The following is a 20511-nucleotide window of genomic DNA, read 5'->3' on the forward strand; positions in this document are numbered from 1 at the left end:
GAAGAACGGCCAGATACTAAAGTCATTTCATTCGTCAATTAGACTCAATCAGCTTCGCCGGCTTTTTTTATCAAAATCTCAATCCAACCCACAAACCGATCTCGGTTTAGTAAATTCTTTCAAGTAAAGTTAAGATGAAGTTCATCAGTGCTAATGTGTAAATAAAGCCTCAGGTTCACAATGATCGCAACGAGCAGGGAATTTTTGCGATGAATTGATACCCGGTCCGCTTTGAGTTAATACCCCCAGCTGTATATTGCTCCGGCCGATTTTCGTCGCGTATCATCAAGTTTCATTCGATTACACGAAGCTCTTACGGCTCGCGATATACGGGCTTTATTGTCAGCTCCGAGGTCAATTGTCGGACACGATGTATACACGCGTCCATTACACGCGTATAAACGACCTAATTTCATTTACAAAGCCTTTTGATTGACGACAGACCCTGTACAATTGATGCAGTTTAAGAACCGCCGGCTATACACCGCCGTTATATCGTATAAAGCGTTGCGCAGAAGGGTACGGAGAGCTTACGCGGCTTGTTCTTGCATTACATCCACGTACGAGGTTGGGTTAGGTGACTGGCATGATATTCTCCATCAGCCTAATCTGTAATCAGTAATACCGGCCGGGGTATGATTAAAAAGAGATTTTCTACCCGTTACTCACCCCCGTAGTTCCGTTTGCCAGCGACTCGTGGTACGAGCTTCCAAAAGATCAAGTTTCGTCCTTGATGACGGTGTACGAACATCGTGCGCTGCACGATTCGATCGCGTGACAGTCGTTTTCGAATATCGTTGCGAGCAAGCGGAAAGGAGGCCCCAATTCACGGATCAAGAGGTAAAATAAAAATCCGGGTACAATCCGAGGCACCGCCGACTAGGTTCGCCAATTTCCCGGACAATCGCGGCGTCGCGGGTTCGCGTCGTATTTGAAATTTATCACTTTGCCCCGTGGAAGGACCTGATCCTCGTGAACTCCATGGGATCCGCGTACTCCTTTTACCAGCTCCAGCTACGCGGGGACAATTCACGCGGGGTTTCTGTATCTCGGTGAATTATTGCCGGAGCTTCGATTATCACGTGTGATTTCTCACAGCGATCCGGCTTTGCCGCCGTGCCGAGGGGCGAAACAATGCTGCAACCTCCAAGTTGGACGCTCGATCAGGTCGGTTTACTCGGCCAGTCCCGCAAAACGTTCACTCTCTCCGGCGTAGGAGCGCGGAAAAACCTCAAGAGGGAACTTCCACTTTTATTCACGGTCAAATCGACGCGGCGCGACGACGTCCGCGGTTCCGCAGGTCCGGTATCGGTCATCAATGCGCCATATTTCATGCCCTATCTGCTCGGCGCACCGAGCTACGCCTATGCCGGCTATCCTTCGTCCTGTAGGCGAGCACAGAGGGAGAGGGGCGCGGTATCACCTCATCCAGATGACTCTCCGATCGCGGGAAAGGAATGCGACGAAGAAATATCCCTAACGAGAATCTGAAAAATCATTTCAACGGCTGCGGCCGAGGCTCCGGCTGCGCGGTTTTAAAGTTTTTAAATTAACCGGTGGTAGCCTCGAGTCTCCGGCGACTGGATATCTTGGGTAGAATTTACTGGCTCTAAACCGTGTGCTTCGCTTCTCGGGGAAGTCGCTAATTCGATTTATTCCCCGATCCGCGTGACGCTTCCGGCTGATTTTCCGTTCGTTTCTTTATTTTTCGATTCTTTTTCGGGATTGAAAAACGACGAGGCGAAAGAAGGGGGTGACATCGCTACAACGTGCGGCGAGGGATTACGAAATAGGATAAAGCGGGCGGCAAAAGTTAGGGGCAACCCGGGTCGTTGCGTGTCTGCAGTAAGAAGAAACTTCAAAGCGTTTCCTATATCAAAAACACCTGCCGCCCCGTAGAAGCTTAATATTTCCCGACCACACCGCACGTACGTACGTGGGGATTCGGATGGGCCATACTGTAAATCAAAACTCATCTGGAAATAAACTACTGGTTTTCTACCTCCTAAAACCACGCCGTGCGCGTGGAGTCACCACGTCCCCGGGTGTTTCCGTAGAAATAACAAGAAAATAAGACACGATAATCCCCCGCGGTAACTGACATGTGTATCAAATTACTTCGCTGATGCGGTAAGTTGTCATCGCGTGTGCTTCCGACCAGCGCGCATGCGCCGTACCGATAAATCTGAACCGCTCATTTAAATTCCAAAGATGCTGGAGGCGGCGAGGAGAGGAGACTGCTACAGGCGAAAGGAGACACCAGGCATCAGCTGAGCAGGAGTCAACTACCTCACGCACCGTGAATAATACACACTTTTCAAGCGATGGACAACATTCTGAGTGCGAACATTCACAGAGTCCCGCCGTTAGGACAAACGGAATTGATACGGTCCATTTTACTCGTTATCGGTGCCTGTTGTAGGTTCACGGGTTTTTTTTTTTTTTGTTTTATGTCAGACTTTACAGTTTCTGGTAGCAATGTTCGTACTTATTTTAGTGTGTTTCGTAATTTAGCACTGAGTGCTTGAACGAGGGTCGCGAGGTTACGGTTACCGTTTCAAATGCTGGCGGCAGCTTTCGAAGAAGCCGAGTAAAAAGAGGCATAGGTAATTGGCCGTTGGAGAATTTATTCGCGGGGGCAACGGGGAAAACGAATCCTTTCTCCGGTTTTGAGTGCGCGTACGCGGGAGGGTAACTTTACCTGCTTCTGCACCCTCGGAAAGAGCTGAAAGAAGCCTCGCAACGCGACGGACGTGGACGAGGAGGGTCTCAAGGATTCTCCGATACTCGCTGCGAGAGGATAATACTATCTGGAAAAGGATCGTCACTTAAAATATTCCTTCCGTTTCATCAAACACTTACCCCAGTGCTCTGTACCTGCCGACCGGCGGTGGTGCCCTATCGCTTACTAAACAGGCCCCTTCTCTGGGTCCGTGATACAGGCGTACGGATAGCGAGAGAAGCAAGGCTTTGATCAAACGGCGACGACGGTCGAACCGTAAAAGGCAACCAACCGACCGGTTAGGAAGACATCAATTATCGTAGCATCTCTATCGAGTAAAGGCTTTCTAGATCCGCAGATAAAGCATTTTGGTGTAGGAAACTTTTAGACGCCGAGCTCCCCTTCGAAAGAGTAGTTCTCGCTGTCAAACTACACGGCGTATACGCTTCGCGTCGTACAAAGGTGACGCGTTTATCTCCTCGACTAATGAACGAAGAGGTTGTATTATACTTTGCGACAAAGCCGCTGCATCCTTAAAAAAAATGGTCGCGTGCAGCGGTGCAATGAGACAACGAGGTGTGTTGTAACGACGATGACTATTCGTCGCGAGGCTCGTGCGGCACGAAGAGTAATGATCCCCTTTTCTCGCCGGCGAATAGTTGACAAATTTTGATGCTCGGACCCGTCGTCACGCTCGGCTCTATCCTCGCTGTTTCTCCGCATCCCCGGGTCGGTATTCAATTTCCTAAATTACGGGCTGACGGAAGATCGCGTATTAAAACGGTGCTCACTTCGAACGTCTGTCCAGATTGCAGGTTGTAAGGAAGGATACGTACAAGGAGAAGCGTAGAGGCGAGATACGAGAGAGCCAAAGTGCTTCTATCAAAGTCAGACTCACCTTGCCAACCGAGGATCCCAACCTGCCCCGTCGAAACTATATCGGGCAAATTGAGCCTCATATTTTTCTCGTAAAACGTGAAACTCTTTGAAAAAGGATAATCTTCCAGGCGTCCCGATATTAAATCTTCCGTTGTTACCGAGATAGTGCGCAACTTGTTTACACTTTGCTTCACAAAATCCGGTGTTACCTCTCCGCTACTTCTTAAAAATTATTCCTAAAACAGTTTTCTCTGTTCGCTATATCGACGCCTATGGTGGAAGTAAACCAAGTTCGCCGTAAAGTATCTTGACGCAGCTCGAGATTCGAAGAGACAAGAAGCTGAGGTCGCAAGGCGGACCAGACTCCGGGTCGTTACCATTCAGTGGAGAGTTCGAAGGAGCTTAATTTTCCGCGCTCCTGAGCGCGTAATCTTAATTAGACGAACTCGTCTCTCGACTCGCCTCATCCTTGACTTGACCGCGTGCTTCGCAACTCTCGTGTATAGGTGTGCGTGCGCGTATATATCTCGACTCCGTGGTCCCTTACAGTAACTCATTAGTTGATGGACCTTTGTAGCTGGAACGGTTTACTTCGCCGAAGACGGGTATCGGTACACGAAACAAAAGCGAAACACACCGGCTGAGCCCAGCTTCGAGTGATTAGCTAATGGAGGTGAAATTCGCTTCCTCTGCATCAAGTCTAGTGCGAACAGCCCCGCTTCGACGAAATTCTCAAATTATCAGCCCCCGGCCACGGGGTGGAGAAAGGCGAGCGATGCTTTAACTCCGGCTCTTCTCTTCGCCCGGTATACCGCCGCCGTGTGGTAATGTTTAACCGTAAACCACGCTACCTCTAATTAAATTATTAAATCATCAAATTTCACGCTCCCCTCCCATACCCTTAGACACCGTCATCCAGACTTGATCATCGGTGAGGATTCGAAGGCCCGTTGCCGACGCTGGGTACACATATAGATCCATCAAAACATATACCTGTCAACGTTCGAATATATGACCTACCCTAATAAAAGCGCAAATCATCGGACCAACATGCTTTCTTTCGGCTTGAACATCATTGTTAGAGGTACCAAGACCGTTCTCTGTACATAACTATGTATATGATCGCGAGGATGTGTGTAAATATATATAATGTATATATATATATATATATGTATACGTATATGCGCAGTCACTTTAAGGTATCGATAATCACATGTCATTAATATAATCGATTGACGGACGTTGATTACAAGGTTCGAAGCTGTGTTTCGAGTACTTGTTTTTTTTTTTTTTTCATTCTCTTCTCTAGCCACGACTGTTTCGATCCTGGGTAGAAGATTAATTGGAGACTATTGAAACTGTGCCTGTTATATACTCAGTTGTAGTAACTCGGTATAATTTCGGGTCATTACGAGGATCTAGCACAGCTTCTTGCCGGGTAAATTCATCCGTTAGTCAAAACGATCAATTAATATTGTAGATCCTCCCTTCGAACACTCGCGGTCTCTGCCCGCATTCCCAGCTTATTTCGAGGAACGCAAAGCGTATAACCGGATTTTGTGCCGCCGAAACGGAGTTTGCCACCAAGTCGGAGAGTCGAACTTCGAAAGTATATTATAATGCGTGGCTTACTGTTTTAATGGGGCCGTATGTAGAGTAGGTGGCCGCTCCTATTGTCTTTAACTCACCTGAGACCGCAAAGGCAGCTCGGGGCGGACAGGCGTACAGCACAGCACAACACCGCACCATCGGTCGGACACAACGCCATTGTTTCTAAACAGGACCTTCTTTCTTGTTCCTTGGACGGCCTAACATGGCTAGCGCGTATTTTATTCAAACTTTTTACTCCGCAAGGAACTTGTAACCGTATCCGCAGCCTGCGTAGTACTTGCACGCTCATGCTGTAGCTGACCAACCGAGCTTCTGCATTTTTATAAAAATATACACTTTGGTAACTGCAGGAGTCACCTCGGGAGTTTATTCATAGCCATTCGCTATGTGACCCGGGATTTTCTCGTAGCAAGAGTAGATCTTGCGACGTTCAAAGTACGAATCGATGTTGAAGTGATTTTTTAAAAAGACCGTTCACTTGTTGCTATCGCGTTTTTTCGAATAAGCGTTTCCCGTCCAACGTGGAGTATGGCAGATTTCGAAACGTGCCGCTTTGAAAGTGTATCTTATCCGGAGGCGTTGACAGTTAAGAGTATAACGTAGCACGGAGATATCGTGTGTCTTGTAAGACAAGCGTGAGGTATTATGCCTGAAATATTGTATGCCTACGCTTGGATCTGGTAACCCAAGACACTTACTCACGCACGAGCGCACCGCGCATTCACACTGGCGCAAACACACCTTCGATATGTAATGCAAGTAGCTTCCTAGCTTCTGCTTCGGTACCTACCTTCGTCCTAAGGGTCACCGTCCTTGACGCTCGTTCAACACTCACGTAGCTCATACTCGACCTCGCAAGCGCGGCACCGCCTTTGCGAGCGGTACGTTTAACCAAAATCGCTGGATCAAGGGTCATCCTTGATCGCTGATCGGTTCAATTGTGTCTACCAAGAAATTAGCCACCATTGGAACTAACAATAAGCGCGTTCATCAGTTAAGAATTGGCTCCATCGTCAAAACTGCCGCCGACGCGGGTCGCATTGTATCCATTTCGACCTCCCGACTTTTCAAGTATCGTTCTTATCAGAAAAGTAACAATCGGAGTTCTCGGCGAACGCGTTCACGCTAAACAGAGTTCGAAATGCGAGAGTGTAGCACAGCGGTCTGTTGCTCCCCTACACCGTCCGTAAGCTAGGTACGATTCCGGGTTTGTTTGTTTGATCAGCTGAGTCGAAAGGTCCTTGTAGATGGGGTGAGGCTCGTAAATCAGAATTACGTGGATCCTCATTTGGTCTACGGACAGTTTACCGAGCTTTTGTAGTGCACGGGAAGTTATGCGATGGTCATTGTAGCAAATATGCGATGAAAATACGGAGCGGCCAAACATGCTCGTCGTCGTTCCAAAGTTTGACTATGCAAAGAGGAGAGGAAAGGGGACAGGTAGGCGTCTGTAGTTTTGAAATATGCATCGACTACACGTATTGTGACTAGTTATCACGACGACGAAACGAATGGGCGACTGTAAACAAAGTCCGTATTACGGTAGTTCAGCTGTTATAGCTGAGATACGTGTCGGTTTTACGGCAGAACTATGGGTCCATCTCGTTCGGGTAGGTCGTCTGCAGTGTTACGTGTCCTACGATTGCGAGTGATTTATAGGTCGGTTAATATCCCCGCCTAGGTGCACATAAATATCTTCTAGTTCAGAGATAGTCGATTGTTTTGTTATTGCTGTCATTGCGCGATCGCTGAGGACTATCGACAGATTTATTATCAAAGCAATTAAAACTATGCGTGCATATCTACTACCCTCGCTTGTACGCGCGTATCCGTATACCCAGACGTAACAAGTCCGCTGCCGGTGCTGCTTGATCCAGTATGAGAAATCTTTGCCAATGACAGATTAATTTATTATACAGACTGGAGAGCTTACTAAGATAAGCTGTATTCTGTTTGAAATGTAGACCAAATATTTTAGTTACCGTGCCGTTTATTTGAGTTTCAGTCAAGTACCGAGGAAGCAAGTTTCTTTCTCATACTGTCACGTGTGCAAAAGTTCTCTTGTAATTCCCTCCAAACTTCCGTACGTACATAACTTTGAGAAATTTGGACGAGGGTTATTTAATTTCCCAAATACCGCGCGTCACTTTCCCCTAGTTATTAATATTAACCGTGCGTATACCATTCCATCTTCATCCTCGCTGATGAACCAAGTCGCCGATTTTCCATCCCTCTGAATTTCTTTCGCAAAGTAATTTCAATATGCCGAACAAACCGAAAGAAATATCGCACGCTACGGGCGGATCGTGGATGCCGCATAAAGCACGTAATATGTATGTTGGTACATGGCGCTCGAATCGATACAGAAAATATTGAAATAGCTACCTTGACTAAAACGAGTCCTGTGGCCGCTGGTTGCACCGTTAGTGGCTGGTAGACACGTGGGGAAGGTAATGGAAGAGAGATAAAATGAGGAAAAAACGGGGGAAAAGAAATTGATAAATTATTGCCGACGCGCGTAAAGCATGTTGCGGGACGGTGAGCACCAGATAGGAACTCGGGGCCACGCCTAGACGAGAAACAGTTCAAACTCTCGCCATTACGGTCGACGTTCGAGAGACGAAGCTGGCCGGGCCAAAGTGGCACTTCGTACAAGAGGGTCGGTCGCGTGGGCAAAGGTGTAGCAGGTCTGAAACAAAGCCGAACGTCGCGACGTCTGTGCCGCGAGACAAAGGGACACATCACGAATGGAGTCGTAAATCCCAAACGTGTCACGATTTTTATGCTCCTGCATTCCCCCTCACGAGAAATGCCACTTAGTTGCGCAAAACTGTTCGATTTAATTATTATACGTACCAAAGGCGAGTGGAGTATTATTTTAATTGGTGTAAAAGCCGCGAGAACGAAACGACACGGTTTTAAAAGCTCTATCCGATACACCCGCAGCTTCGTGTTCCGCGTGGCGTTCGTGCGAGTTAGTTTAGCCCGGATAAGATAGCGAAGGTGTGCTGGAATTGTGCCGTTTGATAAGTAAGGGGATTGTAAACAAGCCGGTTAACCTTACGCCGTCCGCTAGGTGGTTCCAACAATTCCGTACTATCGTATCATAATTAATGCTAATTACCCTGGCGAGAGTTTTTACACCGGAATTATGCAACTTGGTGATAGCGGGACGTTCCGTTTGTTTTACTGACAATTAGATACGGTTTATGTATCTGGTTTATAAATCTGGCTAAAACGCCCCACGAAAATCACATTTGCCTCCGTTAAAAAGGATCGCGGCGATTTTATCGGTCTTATCTTAGATTTGCATTGCCAATCGAAAGCGTCAACAAGCATGTCCCAAGCCCGGACACTTTATTCGTCACTTTTTCCACATTACCGATCGGTGATCAGTGAACTGAAACCTTGGTAAAAATAACTACGACGCGACGCTGTCCTCTTAACGCAATGATGCGGCAGGGAAGGCGGACAGGATCGCGTTTTATTATGGCGATAAGTTAGGCGCCGCGAATGTCGTAATTGCATACTAAAGTAAACACACCTAGTAAATTAACCTAACCATGTACGGTACGCTATGAATCGTTTCTCTGACGAGGGTGGACCAGGCAATATCAATCTACTCGCGACCGTTAATTTCGTTATGTAACGTTGTACAGACTGGTCGCACCACGTTTCACCGGACCGCAATGTCCCTGCGATCTGGCCCGATCCATTGATCCGTTAATCCTGACTTACGATCATCGCCCGGCGTTAAATACGCCATATTTAGTGCACCGATAAAGGTTCAAGTTTTACGGTCTTACCTGCAACAGTCAGCGTGGCGTTCCTGCTGGTAACACTTCCGGCCTGGTTCTTAGCGACGCACCAATAGACGCCGCCGTCCTGTTCCTTTTTCCCGTGCATCACCTTCAGGAAGAACAGGGAACCTGCCGGTAGCAGGACCCTGTGGGACTTTGCGTCACCGGGTGACGTCCTGACGGGTTCCCCATCTTTGAACCATTCGATGACGGGTTCCGGTTTACCCTCTGCCTTGCAATTTAGGGTGACCGGCTCGTGTTTTGCCACTATTATGTCCGACGGGTGCTCCGTTATGCGGGGCGATCGATATTGCGCTGAAACAGAACGAGGAAGACGTTTACATGAGACAAAATGTTCGGACAGAGGAGGCAGTCTTGGTAGAAAACTCATTATCTCGAGTGTGGTTTTGCCTGCACGCCTCCGAGTATTACCTGCGACCATCGTCCGCGTCGAGACCTTGACTCGGAGTGATTAATCAATCTCGTCGAGTTTACGGCAGTGACTGACAACGACCCCAGTGTCTAGACTTTGGTATTTTGTGGCTACTTGGTGTAGCCTGTAGATTGGCTTCGCGTCTCATCGCTCGACTCCGAGACCGAAAGGGGGAAGAAGCCCATAATCGTAAATCTTAAAACCGCGACCCTGGCATTGTCGCGACGAGATGCAAAGCCGTCTTCACGCTATTGATTCAGAATAGTCCGACGCCTCTCGAGACTCACCGAGACTTTGTTCGTTAATTCCGACATGACAGTAGGGACAGTGTTCCTCTTTGAAGGAGGAGCTTTCAGACCGTTCGTTCGCCCGCTAATATTCAACGGTATTCAACAGGAAATAAAGTACCTACAACTTGCGTCAAGTGTTCAGGTTCCACGAAGGTCGAGGTTCTCCCCATCAACCATGAGTGCCCTTTGTCAACGTGGCAAGCCATCGAGCATCTTCATTCTCCTTGGATTCGCGAAAAGCAGTAAAGGCTGCTCAAAGTTCTAACCGACTGTTTCAAATCGGAATTCGCACTGTCAAACAAACTGACTACAGTATCCCCACACCGTGGTCGGTAATTTAACCGTGGAACTCCGACGTTTCTTAAGCGAGTCACACATTGCAAATATCAACTCGGAGATGGTACGTTGCGAATCCAACACAGAGACTCGGTAACCGGTTTCGCGGTGTCGAAAAACTGTGATATAAAGTGAATAGGCAAACTCTGTGTATCAGGTGTAACAGGCCTATCATTGCGGGCGAATCGTTCCGCTCTGGCAGACGTGTTGTACCTGCTATTAGCCACGTTCAGGCTGGAAATTTGTTATCCAGTAGCATGCTCACTCGTTGTACGTATCTAAACGATTTGTAATGAATGTTTCATTCCGTGTCTGCCAAGTTATGATTGGATCGGACAGTTGGGAGAGAACATGACGTCTGCATGCCACCTACACTTTACCAGTACGGCATGGCAGCATGAATTCTGTGTGATATCTACATAGATATAGAAAGTAACGACTGAGTGGAAAAACTTGCGCGCAATTTATGTCGTGGTGCGAGTTAAAAAAAAAAAAAAAAGAAAACAATATTTTCGCCGAAGGAAGAATCGGGCCCGATTATTCGTTTCCTATATATATCTAAGCGAATCGACGAGACGATTTGGACGTATCGGTAATTAATTGGCGAGGCTGTACGATACAGCCTGGGATACGCATCGATCCGATTAATCGATACCCGACAAGTTTTCTTCAAAGCTATTACTCGAAATTAGTTTTCTTACGTGAATGAAGAGGTGGTGGAGGAGCAGGAGGAGAATGAGGGGTTGGAGAATCTAAACAAAAACTCTCCGCGGGAACCTTTGGGAATTATGATCAAAACGAAGTGGTTTCCAACCGAAGAAACGAGAGTTCAGATTGAATGGCTGAACTCGAAGGACGAGGACAGCGACGGCGGAGTTCCCACCGCGGTACCCACCACCATTCATCATCCATTACCTCCAAAAGATGGAAGACGACGTAAAGAAAGACAATTTCTTTTTACAGCTGCCACCGGCTGCCTGCACAGTTCAGTCCGGAAGTTATACAGGGACGAGTATAAAGCCAGAGCTCGAAGCAATAACCAGATTGAAACGCGGAGCGTATATTTGTCCCGGTTGATCTTCGCTCGGTGTAAAAAAAAAAAAATCAAAGATGAGACAAAGGCGTTCGTCGAAGAATCAATTCGGACAAATGAGTTGCGGGAGCGTTTAGGTGTGTCGGTATGCCGCGGTATTACGAATGATTGAATTTGCGCAAAAACAGACTCCGCGAGTGAGCGAAGGTGCAGGATTTGCTCGGCAGCGATTCATATTTTATCATCGCGAGCGGTGCAAGTAATTTGCATACGTGCTCGAGGCGAGCGAAAAGTAATTGAAAAGAGGAACGAGGTACGCGGGGCGCGTTGCGTAATGGGATTTAAGAGGGAGCGAGGTAACTCAGACTCGACTTCCCAACAACGAGCAACCGATGCACCCGGCACCCGGATACCGGGAGCAATGGCAACATACCCCACAGGACCAGCCAACGGATGATAAAATATGCCTCCCACCCACCCTTTCAAATAAAACTGGACGCGAACGAACGCGTACCCATGTTTTATGCATATCTCTGAATAAAATATGATTACAAAGTTCTTTTGATTCAACATATGTAGCCAAGCTTCTCTCAACTCTGACCGGCAACTGTGTTTACCATACTCAGGGATGCGCGGTAAGTGATTCCTGTACCTCCCCGGAGTAATTTTCGATTCAACCGACATTTTCGTATCAGAAACATATCGTTGGGCTAGGCTAGTTGAGATTAAGATTGTTACCTTTCGTTTACAATCATTTCGCACAACCTTGAGAATCATTTGCGGAGACTTTGATGAAGTTAATTTCATACTTTCACCTTTGCTACGCATTTATGCGTCAGCTTTTATTTGAAAACAGTCTGAACTCATTTACGTAGCCTGGGTAGGTGGGTATAATTGACAGGATTCCAGTTCCCCGTGCGGGCTCGGATTGTTCTTTATTTTCCTCTCATTACATCGTTTCCGTTTGCAAGGTTATAATGAGTGTCTGCAGAGGGTGAACAACAGCAGTTGGAATGTCTATCTTTAATTTCTACAGAGCCATGGCCTGCCCGATTTATCGCCATTTCAATTCCCCGTTCCTCCTACATTCACGCGTAGTTTGCACATGGAGTTATGAAACGTCGCCTCATCGTTAGAGACTTTGCATTCAACACTAATCCTGACAATTGCTCTCAGCTTTTAGAAGGCTGATCGATGTTTGAGAACAGATCTTGTCACACAGAAAACCTGAAGGCGAGAACTTGTTAAACGAGAAAACTGGTGATAATAATTCCTCGGGCGCGAAGTTTAATCGAGAAATTTTTGTTCCGACACTTTTTAAACTGATCAGAAAGTTTAACAGAGAAATTCCTCTGCATGTAGAGAGGAGCTTGCGGGGAAAGCAGAGAGCGCTGAATCCTCCGCTGCGGAACGTTTGAAGATTGTTCGCGCGAGATGTGACGATGATTAATGAAAAGCAGATATCCGGACTACGCCGCTGACCGTGCCACACGTGATATACGAACTCATACTCAGCCTAGATCAATAAGATATTAATTAACCTAGTTAGCATAGCGGGGCGTCCGAAGGGACGAGATTCGCTTATACGGACGATAAAATTCAACCTTTCTCCTCTTCCAACAAAAGTCCTACCTGCAAATTTTCCCGTGCCCGTCGCAATCTCAACGATGAATACTAAATTTACGCTCCAAATCCGTACCGTTACATCAACGTCAAGAGTCGAAATTTTTGTCCGATAGACTCGCTAGAGCAGAAGCACACGAATATACGTATCTTTTACACAGTCGTGACCACATTGAAGTTTCTATTTCAAACGTATACTATTTTTTCCTGAATGAATTACGCGGATTTTGTTCGATACGTTTGAGAAATAATTAATGCGGAGTATTTATATTACACTTTCAACTGTTAATATTATTTATGTTGATGATAATTTATGAAATTGTGTCAAGTTTTTGTCAACAGTTAAGAATTAAAGTATTTTTAATATTGAAGAAAGTCTCTCGAGTGGCAGAATGTGACTCTGTATATCTATACGTATTTGAAAATATTTTTCATTACGTATGAAATTCTTCCACGCCTAGTCGCGACGAATGAAGATTTAGTGGTCACAGATAAATTGTACATACATATATCTGCAATAGATCATTTTTCGGGGCGTATTTCAGTAATTCTTGAGAAAAGGATTTATTACGCTTCATCGTTGATTATAGGCGTACGTAACGCAGGATTAAAATTTTCTGAAAAGTGTAATACATACTTCGATTGTAGCATATATGAACGTACATATATCGAGTTTATAAACGAAAGCTAGAAATTTACTCGACAAAGAGTGTTATCTTGAAAAATGAGATTACAATTCAGTACAAAATTTGCAAGTTGTACAGAGAAGTGGGCGTGAATAGGGGCGTATAGATTCACACGGTCCCATTATAAGCCCGGTGCATTAAGATGATAATGAGCAGCACAATGTCAGGTTAGAGCGGATATAACCTGTATTTGAAACAGCGGTGAAAGGGTTAATTATAATTAGATGAGGGGCGCTTTATGCGAGACAATAGGCCCGGCCGCGGCGTGAAATAGCGAAACACGTTTCCGAGGATCACGATGAGGAAGATTTGATACGGCGACCAGTGCAAGCAGCTCCGGGGGGAGGGAGGGCGGAGACAGGCGGAGGCGAGTGGAAGACCCGAATTGAAAGGAATTTCGTGGGAGATTTTGGGATTTCGTTGAGAATTCAACGGCCGAGCCTAGCATTGAAATGGAAATTACGAAAGGTGCGGTAACGAATGGGTATACGGAATATATGTACAGCAGTGTATACGGGAACCGGGTCGCCGGGAGCTTGCCGCCGAAGCTACTCGATGGGCCGAACAGCGAGAGAGAAAGAGAGAGAGAGAGAGAGAGAGAGGGAGAGAGATAGAGAGAGAGGGACGGAGAGTACCAGGTCGAATAAATTGAAAATTGGCCTCCGCACGATATGATTTACGAACGCGTTTCGGGGATTCCCAATTCGTGCGCGGTGCGAGAGACACGCGAGGTTAAAATCACGGGTGTCGGATGAACGTGGCGCAGAGCTCAACGCAGCAAGATCATTAGAGCCACGGTTGGTTCCCCGAACGTTTACACTCATCCTCGAGAGCATCTCGTGATAAAGACATTAGCGAGCCAACTGTACGGGGGATGAGAAACAAAGAAGGAACGATATTACGCACAATTCTTGATGGGTAAATTATTAGCCCGGAGCATTTCGCGAGTCGAGATCGGTGATAGGGGAGTGATAAAATATCCCTGCGTGGCTTTGATAATCACCCGCGGCAATTGTAAGAGAAGATTATTATACGTCTTGCGGAGGTCGTAATAATTTTTAATACCAAATTCTGAATTCTTCGGGACGCGAGTGTGGGTTTGTAGCCCGAGGAATCGAGAGCCTCGGAAAGACGCGGATTCGGACATAACATGCTTCTCCCGCTCAAGCGGTATGATCTCTTCGAAATCCCCCTAAGGACGAATTCTAAAGCACGTATGGTCCGAGAGCACGAGGCATCGCGAGGCCGCGGGATCCCTTGGCGAAAAATGAATTTCACGTTTCTTCGCTTCCAGGAGAGCCTTTTCTCCCAGCATCCGGATCCCCCGTCGTCCCGGGGAACCGAAACGGTGGAGTAGTATCTCCCCGAGGGTTTGAGGTGGGTGTACGCGGTACAGTCATACCCCCGAGCTTGCAGCTGATTGAAAAATACAACATCGCCGAGGGCGTTCGGAGCGAGAATTTGCGAGAAAGAAAGTAAAATACGGTGTAAAAATGGTGGGAGCAGGTTGTATGTGGTACACGGTGCGCGTCGGGACGAGACGAGACGACCCGGTAAGTTTGAAATAAAATTTGTAAATTCGATTCCCGGCGTATAGATGTTTGTTCGCTAAACTGCGTTGGGACCGAAAGGAAATCGAATAAAATTCGAGCGTCGAGTGTGGTTTCGGCAAACACGCGGCGGCGCGCCTTTCTTTTCGCAACGAGGAAAAACATGTAACAACATGTAAGCTTATTTGCCGATGTCGCGGGGAACGCGGGAACGAATGAGAAGATAGGCACGTACTATGCTAGATAATTCACCGAATCTCGTCTGGTCGATTCCGCGGTCAATCCAGCTTCGACATCGCGTCGAAGTTTCCCGACGCGTATACACTCGCGGATAGCGAGCAAGTTTATAGATTCCGCAAATATTTCAATATCCGAGCCCCCGGCGGAGCAGGATTGTTGGAATAGCTTCGGCGGTGGCGTACGGCTGCCGGATGGATCAGGAACTAGTTGTGGCCAATGGATTCCACTCTCGGTATATGCAACTACGCGTATGCACGCGCGTGTCTGCAGCTGGTATTCCGAATACAAGTCAACGGCATGCTGCTGGAGGAGCTTCCTTTCCCACCGCGAGAACGATTCTCCCCAAGCCATTTTGACTCCGCATCAACGAAAACGACGTAAAACTTTTCACAATCGGTCGCATCCGTCGGATCAGCAAATTTCGAGGGACGACTCTAGGATTCCTAATTCGATGTTGTTTTCTTCTGTTTTTTATTTTATACTCGACATTTTAACGACTTCGAAACTGTCTTAATGAATCGAAAATTGCTTGAAAGAAAACCCGTGGCTGTGGATCAACTTTTGTATTATTTCCATCGAATCTCTGCATTGCATCCAAATGAGCTACTGTCTCTTTCTCTATCCAGGGGGAAAAGTTAATCTGCATGCCAGCTGACCCGTCGTAGTAAACTCTGATGAAACAATTGAAGTTTAGTATGCGCAAAGGATGCTTTAGAGGCTGAGATTTGGCTTGAAAAAGTGCCCGAGTAGCAGCGGCAACGATATGTAGAAGGAATGGAATGGCTAGTCTGGATTGTGATTTTAGTACGGCGACGTCTAGCCAAGCGGAAGTATAAAGTGCAACGAACAACGAAGTGGCAGCCGTATAACGCAACGTGGAGTGAGAAACGTGCCGGTATAAAAATCTCTTATCTCTTGATTACCGTCTACTCTTTTATACCGTTACCATACAGACGTACCCTTCCCGATTTCAGTTTTCTACCACGTAGAATATACCACTCCAAAACATCCCCCGATCCCATGGCGTGCGGAAAAATATGCCAGCGCGGAGTTTAACCCACGAATCCATCATAAAACGGCGTCGTAAAGATCAATCCATTTGTAGGTACAGCCACTTTTACCCCGCATATAATATCTCGTGCCTTCGGCTCTGAATCTCCGTGCAAATGCACAAATGTGCATTGTGCAAAGATACAGGAACCTGAAAGGGATCTGATTTTTATGCCATACAACTCGGGAGCCGACGGTGCCGCTCATCCTCCTCCTCCTCCTCCTTCTCATCTCTTTTCATTCTCTCAAGCGAATTCGGATAACTTTCTGATATTCCGCTGAATAAGCATGCTCGGATAAAAATGAAATTACATTTGCAATTGGAGATGCAAAGGCGGAGTTCGTTGTTTGCACAACAGTTCGATGTCGCTGCCGGCTTGTTGGGTAAAAGTTTTTGGCACCGTTCTCTGTTCAATTTCTCCTCCGACCATAGCCCCGGATATCTGTATTACTATTCCTCCGGCTTGCACCCCCCACAACGAACCTGGCGAGAGGGTCTCCTAACTTAATCGAAATGCCCTTCTCCCCGCGTACACATAGCAAAGGCGGACACGAAATTCATCATCCAATCACCACACTTACGACAATCGAAATTACGCCAGTCTCGTTAACGAGTGGACAAACGAACAAATCCGCGTCGACGGCGTCTGTGACATTCACAAAACGTGTAACTAGCAACGAAACCTAATCACCAGACACGCGTGCCTTGCGCGTACAATTGTATCTCCTCACGATGAACAAGGTTAAGGTGTTCGCGGTGTGACCACCACGTCGCGTCCAATCACCATCAGCTGTTTGTGGATCGAGTTTGTAAACGCGCCTCAGGTTCCAAGTGTTTTCCTTACTCGATGCGCAGGTCTGTCAATCTCCAAAGGCGCCCGTCCGTTCTCTCAATCATCGAAAAACGAATCGAAGCGTCGCCGTGGTCACTACCGCAAGACTCGACCAACAGCTGGCACACCTAGGTTTTAAAAAAAAAAAGCAAGGAGAAAGTTCGTTCGTCGAAGACTCGATAGTTGCAGCAGCATCGGAAGGTTACACCCGATAAATCTAACCAGTACATACCTACGTTTTTACCCGAGGTTCTTGGGGTAAAGAAAGAAAGCGTGTCCCGTCCAAGACTTCGGGGTCTTTTGGACCCCCTGGGGCTCATCCGGAGGACGGGACGAGACTGCGGTGGGATGCAGCGTCGTTACGACGTCGCCTCGAACATCGCTTGTGGCTGAGGTCAGCCCACGACGCCCGTCGTCGACGACTCAATCCTACGGGATGAGCTGGCGCGAGGGCCAATAAAACGGAACGAGAGAGTCTCGCGTTCTATCAGGAGGTCAGAGCGGGAAGGAACGAACGACGTTTGCTTACTCGACGACGACGACGACGAAGAAGGAGGAGGAGGAGGAGGAGGAGGAGGAGGAGGAGGAGGAGGAGGAGGAGGAGGAGGAGGCACTGTGCCGCACTGCACCGTGCATCTAGAGTTACCGGCGTATGTATTCTTAGCTCTCACTCTGACACACGACGTCTCCATTTCATCCATGCGCATGAGTCTTGCCATGTGGATGGGAATAATAATGTACTTAACATACCCATCTACGTATTTATAGGTACACGTAATATAGCCCCGAGGGGTTAATATATCTACCTGCGGTATAGAGCTCCGCGGATAAATAAACAATGAGCGTTTATAACGACGCTTCGCTGAATCCAACAGATTCCGAATGCTTACGGTCGTTGTTCAAGCGTCTGAATATCGCGAGGCGATTCGTAGATACAATTTTTATTCACAGCACCGATTCAAGGATGCGTTGTTACCTATCCTGCGGTATCGCGATGCAGGAGTTTCGGGTTACCCAAGATTAATTGACGTTTATATGGGTATCCGGGAAGCATGCAGGTAATGCGATACGTGATTTATCTAGTATAGTATATTCGTGCCAGTCCAGCGTCATAGTTGCTGTTGATTAAATTTCGTGAGCATCCAGGAAGAACGCGAGTATAATATCGCTTGAAGAATTAACAGGCAGCCGGGGTAGGTAGGTGTATAATACGAGAATCTACACCTCCGTAGACATAAATCCAGGATTACAAATACACCGAGTGGTATTTCTGTATACGTATACCGCAGCTACGTATAAACACAATATTTGATTTGCCTGCAATCTATCCCCCGCAGCTATTGCCCCGGGGAAATACCTACTCTCGGAAATTCAATGCAGAATTTCACGTCTTTCAGACTTCGACTCGAGGCTGGTTCGTAAACATTTCGCATACCGGTGTATAAAATTTGAAACGCAGAGATCCTCCAAACTTTTTATTCCCGAACAAAACGATCGTTGACAAAAAAATTTCTGCCGATAATGCAGCGCGGGCATAATCCTCGGAAAGCGCTGAAGCAGGCCCCGAATCCAAATCTAAGGTTGTCGAAACAGGGGTCCGAATTTTATTATAGGTAAAACGTCGCGTCGTTTGGTCCAGGATGTTTTACGACCGCGGTATGACTCAGTCGTTGCGATTCACGGTGAACAGTAAATCCGTGGTGGCCACGTGGGACGAGGAGTAAAACGATATTGTCTCTCCGCTGTGCGTCCTGGTTTCATTTATAACCTGCGCCGGAAGATCTCTCGCTGTAGACTCGGTGATTTCAGCACGGTGACGTAGGTGCGAATTCACCTATACGCGGTTTCATTGGTTCCATTGCCTTCCAAATTTCTACCATCAGGCTTTTTCACCCGGCGTGGAAAAAGACGGTGAAAATCGACGCAATCACCTGCGAAAATTCTCCCCACGAGGGTTTGTCGGAAACGTGGAAAAAAGAAAAAGAAAACATTATCGAGGTACCAGAACTGGTTCCCGGGTAATCAAGCGTGTCTGCCTACGCATGCACGGCGGCTCGGCCACGAGATAAATACCCAAGTTTGCACGAAATAAAAGGAGTCGGCATGCAAACGACGGTATAATCACGGGTTACCAACGTCGCGAGGCTCATTCATCTCCCCGGTGACACATCAAGACATCAATCCCTGCACGCGGTGGAAATCTAGCGAGTTATTGGCGCCTCGACGCTTGGCGCACCCCGCCTTGTACTTAGTACCGGATGTCGAAGGTGTTTACGAAGAGGACTTAGAGACTTAGGCTCGCGACGTTTCATCGCCCAAAGCAATATCCATTCTAGTTGAGGATCCCGCTTCCCTCTTCAGAGGTATTCGTACTCAGCTTTCAAATTCACCGGAACACAAAATATACCCCAAATTGAATTTCAGATATACGTCAGACGTTCAGCTTGAATTCCAAAGGTTTTTAAACGAGTGTCATTAAATCAACTGTTATAAGCATTGATAGAATTTGAACGTGTCTACATTCAGTGTTTTAATTCACAGCAGCACGAGTACGAAAAAGGTAGAAATTAAGCATTGTTATACAATTGATAGTTGGCTTGAAACGGGATACCGTTTGAGAGTTTAACGTTTGTAACATATATCATGGTTTGACTCGAAACTGAGTAAACAAGTTCGTCGAACATGCTGACGACGATTTAACAAGCAACGGATCATTATCTCGCTAGAAAGTTTGCACTATGCATAATCCCCAAAAAGCACCTCGGATGAAACAACCTAGCGCGAAGTATATTAAACCGGAAATTACCGATCAGCATTTACTTTGCAACTCAGGGATAGCCGATATGACGACGTACGTTCAAACAAGTACCAGTAGAAACTACTCTTAGTTTTTGACTCGTTGAATTTTTTTACCCGGAAAACCGGGCACGTCAAATACGTTGGCGCCTCGATAAACCGGGGCAAAATAAGTAAGCTTCCGGCTCGGAGTCGGTGAAATTAACGAGAGAAACCCGGCCGATGACACGGTGTTCGATCAGCGGTCCATTCGAACGAACGAAGGAACGAACTGACGGTAAACTGATCTGCATAATCATTTTCGTCCTCATTACATCGGCACTCGCGTTCGCTCTAACCAACCGACTCGACTCGACTCGCTGCAAGACTTAATCAATTCAGGCCCGAAGCCAGCGAGGCAAGAGGCCCAAACCGAAAGAATCCCGCATTATAATCCTCATGTAGGAATGCCATTCGCGAGATATTTATGCGCTTTGGATCGTTCGCGGGAGAACGGCTATATCAACGCCGGTTCTCATCTGCACAACGAAATCACGATCCTCCTCGTCCTCCACCTCCTCCTTCTCTTCCTCCCCCTTCGCTTCGGACCGAGTTCCTTGTCCGATAGAGAAATGGCTTAATTAAACATC

At 47.0% G+C, this 20511-nt stretch overlaps 1 protein-coding gene across 1 annotated transcript in view; it reads right to left on the reverse strand.

Moving 5' to 3' along the window:
• LOC124179707 (roundabout homolog 2-like) overlaps positions 1-20511 on the reverse strand; it is a 213806-nt gene that overhangs the window by 104332 nt on the left and 88963 nt on the right. The window contains exon 2 of the mRNA XM_046564382.1: positions 9019-9327. Within this exon, the coding sequence (XP_046420338.1) occupies positions 9019-9327 (309 nt within the window). The remainder of the gene's footprint in view (positions 1-9018; positions 9328-20511) is intronic.

This window comes from Neodiprion fabricii, chromosome 4 (assembly GCF_021155785.1).
Source record: "Neodiprion fabricii isolate iyNeoFabr1 chromosome 4, iyNeoFabr1.1, whole genome shotgun sequence".
In the NCBI taxonomy this organism is placed as follows: Eukaryota; Metazoa; Arthropoda; class Insecta; order Hymenoptera; family Diprionidae; genus Neodiprion; species Neodiprion fabricii.